Source organism: Sardina pilchardus, chromosome 18, assembly GCF_963854185.1.
Source record: "Sardina pilchardus chromosome 18, fSarPil1.1, whole genome shotgun sequence".
Lineage (NCBI taxonomy): Eukaryota > Metazoa > Chordata > Actinopteri > Clupeiformes > Clupeidae > Sardina > Sardina pilchardus.
In genome coordinates this window covers 21037206-21043256 of record NC_085011.1, presented here as the reverse complement: position 1 = coordinate 21043256, position 6051 = coordinate 21037206, and the positions used below count along the sequence as shown (strand labels likewise).

Below are 6051 nucleotides of genomic sequence, written 5' to 3'. Positions count from 1 at the left end.
TAAGGACGGACGATAAAGAAAAATGAAAAAAATAAAAACAGTATATGGTCTAAAAATCCTGTTTTTAATTTAACTAGGCACTAACTCCTAGGCCTATATTTTCACCATGATTTTCACAGAAGAGGGGACTTTTATTTCAGTTGAACCGGAAACAATTCGCTGCGCGATCTACTACTGTTGCGCTCCACCTTCCGCTGTAGAAGATAGCTAGCTAGCATCATTCCTGCGTTTATATTAGATACATTTTATTTCAGTCAGTGGTTGGTAAACACGATAGCGTAGAATTACTCGAATGGTTTGTAAACATTTCTCATAGGTAATTCGGTCCAGAAATGGACAGAATTAGGTAACGGCAACGCGGAACCTTTATTTGGATGCCCATGAATGATCAAGACCATTTGTGGCATCCCACACCGTAGATCGTGTAACGTTGACCTACGTGTTTATCGTGGTAACACGTTTCATCTGTTGCAGTTTACCTTACTTTGGTAATAAAAATGAAGAATAAACCGGCAACCAAGATGCGCCATGTAGTAGCCTGGATGAACAAAGCGGAGTGGGACCAGGTATTGGACTACTTGTACTCTAAAGATGCTGCCTTACAGAATCATGCACTTCAGAGAATATCTGCATGGAAAGGAAGGTGAGTTGCCATGCAAGTTGTCTTTCTACAATTAACTATCTTGTATGCCAAAATGTGCATATTCTTTAACTTTATAACATAACTGCGTTTGTCGGTAAATGTCTGGTCGAATTTGATATGTAGGCTTCGCCTGGAGACAATAGTATTGATCAAGGCTTCTTGTCAGATAAATTGACGAAACATGACGTTACCTCCCCTGTGACGAATTGTTGTCTGAACTCAATTCTGAATAGTTCATAAACCAAACCCTACTGTGCTAGTAGGTTATTTGGTTTCTCATTTCCTCCTTCACTCCTTGGTGACAAGTTGTGGATTATCGTTCTGTGATAGGCTACTTAAAATGTTCCTCACTACAGCCAGACTATTAAATGCTTTGATCTGATCTAGTTTCTGTCCTTTTGATCTGTCAGGTTTGGACACAATACGCCTGTTGCAGTGGAGAGCACAGCTGATCTTGTACGATGTCAAGTCCTGGATAATTCAGGGCAACTAGACTCTGATGACCTGGTGTTGCTTTATGGAATGGCTCTTGTGAGGTGATGTGAATAGACAATATGATAATAGCAATTAAATTGACTTTAAAATCACACACTGTCACACTATCACACTGATACATTTTGAATATTTCCCCATACCTGACAAATTATAATTTGCTCTGCCAGGTTTGTTAACCTTATTACAGAACGGAAACAGGGACGAGTAGCCAAACCTCTGAGACGTCTGGCGTGTCATGTAAGTTGTTGCATTTATTTTCAAACAGCCCTGATATTTTATTAATAGGACATTAAATGACAGTACTTAACTGTTGTTCTAAACCACTGTATGTGACGACTCAGAACATTGATAACATTTAATGTCTCATTATGCCCACTCCTTTATTTTCTAGATGAACATTCCAGAATGGATTGTAAACCTGAGACATGATCTCACTCATCGGCGACTTCCATCGCTCAAATGGTGCCGAAAAGGTTAGTGTGAGTTTTAGGAGTTTTAGGTCAAGGTTATATATTGTGCTGCGAGTGTCAAGTATGGTAAATTTCAGAATGTTGAGAGTACACTGCAAGTTTACTAACACTTGCCCATTTCTGTGTGTTTACACTCAGGCGTGTACATTCCTGAGCCCATCAGTGGCACTTATGTCAGCCATGTTATTAAAGCTGATATACTGGGTTGAATATCAGTGTTGTTCTGATGCTCGTGTTGGTAATCTGTGATTTCTCTTGGCCTGTCCCAGGCTGTGCTTTTGTGTTGCAGTGGCTCCAGCAGGAGTACTGGTCCAGACAGCTGGGCAGTCGGCTGGCAGAGGACTGGGACTCGGACTCTGAGCAAGAAGAAGATGATGAGTCCTGGGCACGGAGACGAGAGGAAGAGCTCCTCACTCGACAGAAAGAGACCGAGAACCACAGTAAGTGGAGTGCCTGAGGGAGACCTTTTTAGGATAGTCAATTTGCATATGAAGTGTTTGGTTCCAAAACGCTATATCATCCATTTTAATGAATGTTTTAAGATTTAATATTTTAAATGTAATAAATCATTTTTTACATTTTTTTTTTCAAAGTAATTGGGTTACTCTTGATTTATTTGTACTCAATCAAAACAACACATTTGCAATTTGGAGCGTTTTGGAACCAAACTCTTCATATATTTCTATCTGCTGTATTTTATGTCTTTGCTAGAAAAAATGCTTGAAATGTATGTGAGATACATGAAAACATGACATCTGTATTATCTTCTCAACACTTCCAGAAAAAGCTAGAGAACTGCTTATTTCTTATGAAAAGGAACGGTTTCAGGTAAATATCTAAGATTTTTACTTTACACCCTCAGACTACATACCTGTAGTTCGCTTACAACAATCATAGTAATTTATCACAGTGCATAATTAGTCACCAGCACATAAATGATGTTTTCTAAACAAAGTTCGGGAGGAGCCTTTAGGGATGATTGACAGCAATTAACTCATCCGCCTCCCGCTGGAGTATTTAAGCCGGCCTCCTTTTCCTTATGCCAAACGCCCCGGTGTTCGCTTAAGCCTTAAGGCATTCCAGGACCGCATGGCCAGCTACCTAGCCAAACATGCTCTTAACGTTACACCCAAGCATAACGATCATACTGACGGGCGAACTAGTGAATGAATGATTTATTTGGTTGCAGATGTTTGAGGAGTGGCTGAAACACGGGTCACCACATGGTGGATGGCTGGAGCCCAGTGCTGACCTCAGCTGGATCTTGAAGCAAATTAAGCTTTTTGCAACAGACTCAAGGTTTGTGAATCCTCTTTATGACTCGTTTTTTTAACTCAAGGTCTTGTCCTGGAAATTGGTGTTAAAGTTTGTACATGTGTTTATTTTCTGTAGAGAAATCTTAACTGACACATTGCTTCAGGATGGATTCCTTATACCTACGCCAGAACAGCTGGAATCCCTGGATATTGATGTAACAGGTGAATATTGTTCATATTCATTGCTCTCCAGATTTCATGTCCCCACAGCATTGTGCAGTAATGGTTGAAGGTGATTCAAGGAATAGTTAAATGAAAACAGAAAGACCCGGCTGTATTATTCTTTATTTAGATTTTAGATAGATTTATTTGTCACATAACAGTATACAACGGGTAGTGAATTGTAAGCCTGATTAGCTAATGACTGTGTTCCTATTGGACTCTAAGCCAAAAATACCTTTAAGTTATTCAGTCATACATGTTTGTCTTCCAACCAAACAAAAGGTTTGGGCTGGCTATGAACAATACTGTTCAAGATATTACTGCCCAATCATGGCGTCCCAGACCATGTGTTCTCTAGGCTACAAAACTAACAATATCAGGGGCTGAAAAATAGGAAGACAGGTTTTGAAAGTAAACATTTTACCAGCCTTGATTTTGGGACCCATTCATGATATAGACATGGTCTGAAGAAAATCTGAGACATTGTAGCAACAACTTTATATGATTTGACACGGAATGTCCCAGCTAGCCTTCTGAAATCCGTAATCAGCAAAAAAACCAGACTCATACATTTTCTGTACAGAGCTTTGAATTCCTTCTCGCTTAGTGTTGATGCACCAAAAGACACACTAAAGTGAAATGTCTTTATACTGTACTTATATAACATAATAATAACTTGGGGTATGTTTCTCTGTTTTTCTCACCAACAGGATGTTTTGATCCACTGAGACCCTGTGTTCCACGTGTGTTCCTACAGTTTTGGCTGCCCCTGCTAAAGGCCTTGAACAAAGTAACCTTCATCCGCCGTGTACTTGAAAAGCTCTTTGTTGAGCTCTCGGTTGAACCAGACCCCCACAGAAGCTATTACCTCTCTGCGTGGATCTCAGAGGTTGTGCTCTGTAACAGCAAGAGTAAGACCCCATTATCTGAGTGTCATAGTCTGATGACTGGTCTTGAATGGTTTCACTGTAATATACACTTTAGCATTATTTTTTTTCTTCCCATCTCACTCTTTGTACTTTTTCAGGCTTATTTAAAGTGAAGAAGAAATCACAAATGATGGAGCTATTTGTGAACAGAATGCAACTCGGGTGGCAGCAACTCTTAACAGCTTGTTTAAATTCCCCATGCACTGCAACGCCCTACCTTCTGCAGTTGTGAGTGGAATCTCTTTCTCTGTTTTTGTATATGTCTGATTTTCTGATCACACACTAACATGCAATGTCTTATAATGCATATCATTTGGTTTCTCTCTCTGTCTCTCTGCCTCTCTTTCTCTCTTTCTTTCTTACACACACATATGCACACATCTACTTGTCTTTGAGTTTAATGTGCATTCAAACCCCCTCAGGTTACTAAAAGACATGGATGAGCCTCCTCCACCAGACACACAGGAGAAGCTACTCCGCCTGTGCAGCATCTACACGCAGGGAGAATTCCATGACAGCGAAGATACCCGCGGTCACCACGACCCTTCCAAACCGGTTTACACCTTGCAGAACCTGAAGGAAAAACTTAGGAGAGACGGTAGCTCCACCCATGGACGGGGAGCAGGACCGTCGTTGTCCAATCGTGGTGCCTCGTCAGCACAAAGCCTTCCCACTGAGGACCTTCAGGAGAAGCTGAGTGCCAGTGTCCTAGAGGAGAGACAGGCCGCACTGCGTGGATCGCCATGGCAAGTGTGCACAGGTGAGCGATTTATACTAATGCGTAAATGTTAACTTTATGTGGTGACCTTGAGTGCCAAGAAAGGCGCCTTTAAATAAAATGTATTATTATTATTATTGTCATATGCATGCATTGCTTAATGCTATTTGATCAATGTGCCGTCTAGATAAAGTCCCGTGGAAGTTTTACCCCCTGGGAAAGGTTCCCGGCCAGTCAGAGGACCCTTCATCTTTGATGGTGGAGACGTACTCCACCCTCGCAGTCTTTGATCAACAGGTTGAGCTTGACAAAGCTCCCCAACACCATAATAATCCAAGGTAAAATGGTATTGTAATATCACCAACATCATTCTTGAAATTGATATTTCAAAAACTGTGTGTGTTAAACAATCTGTTTGTGTTCGTTTGTTTCTTTTAAGTATTCACGGCCAGAACAGAACAGGTTCTGATGGACAGCTTTGGAGCCTTGCTGAACTGAACAAACTCAAATCTGGACTGAAGCTCTTTTGACTCCCTTCATTTTTTTTTATTTGCTGGTCATTTCCTAGCCTTCCCACGCTGTACTTGTACATATTTTTGGCTGAAAACAGTGGAGTCTTCTGTAAGACCTGAACTCTCGTACAACTTGTAGGCTTCGTTTGTTTCATAAAATAAAATCATTTTCCAGTTTTTGTATGGTGTTTTGATGCACATTCGACATCCAATAGTTCAGACAATAAAGAATTGCTTAATAGAAGCATGAGCATTTTATTCATCTTTGGTATGAGTATTATCAGGGAGTGGAGTTTTTGTTATTCAAATGTCAGATATTTCAAGGAGTTTTATAATGGCAACACTATGGTAAAATGTGTCACTTTTTGAAGGATGCTTTATCAAGCAACTAGTTTTGATATCATGTTCACATTTATTTTAAAGGTAAATTACCATGTGAAAGACTGATAAATGCATGTGTTGTTCCCACAAGCCAGGATATGCAATATGGACTTCTGTTTCAGGCTGGCCCATAGCCCAATAAATATAGCCCAAAATCCAATAAAATCTTTCACAGCACGACATTACTGACTTCATTTTGAATAAGAAAAAGACTACTCTATGTTCTGTCTATCAGACCAATTCACCCTTTAAAAATTGATCAGTTGTACATTTTCATTACTAATTTAGAAGTATTACTTGATGAGCAGGGGTATTTTAACATTACAGCCATCGCTTTTACATAAAGCTTAATCAAAATTGACAATCTGACCCAAACGTCATAGATACATCTCTAGCATCAATGTTAGAAGATGTACATTCAGTAT

General features: G+C 39.9%; 1 protein-coding gene across 1 annotated transcript; it reads left to right on the top strand.

The window, feature by feature from the left end:
• Window positions 1-180: 180 nt before the first annotated feature.
• Window positions 181-5422, top strand: las1l (LAS1 like ribosome biogenesis factor). The gene is made up of 13 exons (XM_062519307.1): window positions 181-643; window positions 1054-1179; window positions 1306-1375; window positions 1530-1611; window positions 1878-2048; window positions 2390-2436; window positions 2798-2907; window positions 3001-3086; window positions 3797-3997; window positions 4114-4243; window positions 4438-4775; window positions 4921-5071; window positions 5173-5422. Exons 1-13 carry the CDS (start codon window positions 498-500, stop codon window positions 5261-5263), a joined length of 1749 nt encoding a protein of 582 aa, XP_062375291.1. The 5' UTR covers window positions 181-497; the 3' UTR covers window positions 5264-5422.
• The last annotated feature ends 629 nt before the right edge of the window (window positions 5423-6051 follow it).

Excerpts from the sequence above, each read along its gene's own strand:
- las1l (XM_062519307.1), top strand. The coding sequence starts at position 498 with ATGAAGAATAAACCGGCAACCAAGATGCGCCATGTAGTAGCCTGGATG. Across the intron at positions 3,087-3,796 it reads CCTGGATATTGATGTAACAG|GATGTTTTGATCCACTGAGA; the intron begins GTGAATATTGTT and ends TCTCACCAACAG. Across the intron at positions 3,998-4,113 it reads TGTGCTCTGTAACAGCAAGA|GCTTATTTAAAGTGAAGAAG; the intron begins GTAAGACCCCAT and ends GTACTTTTTCAG.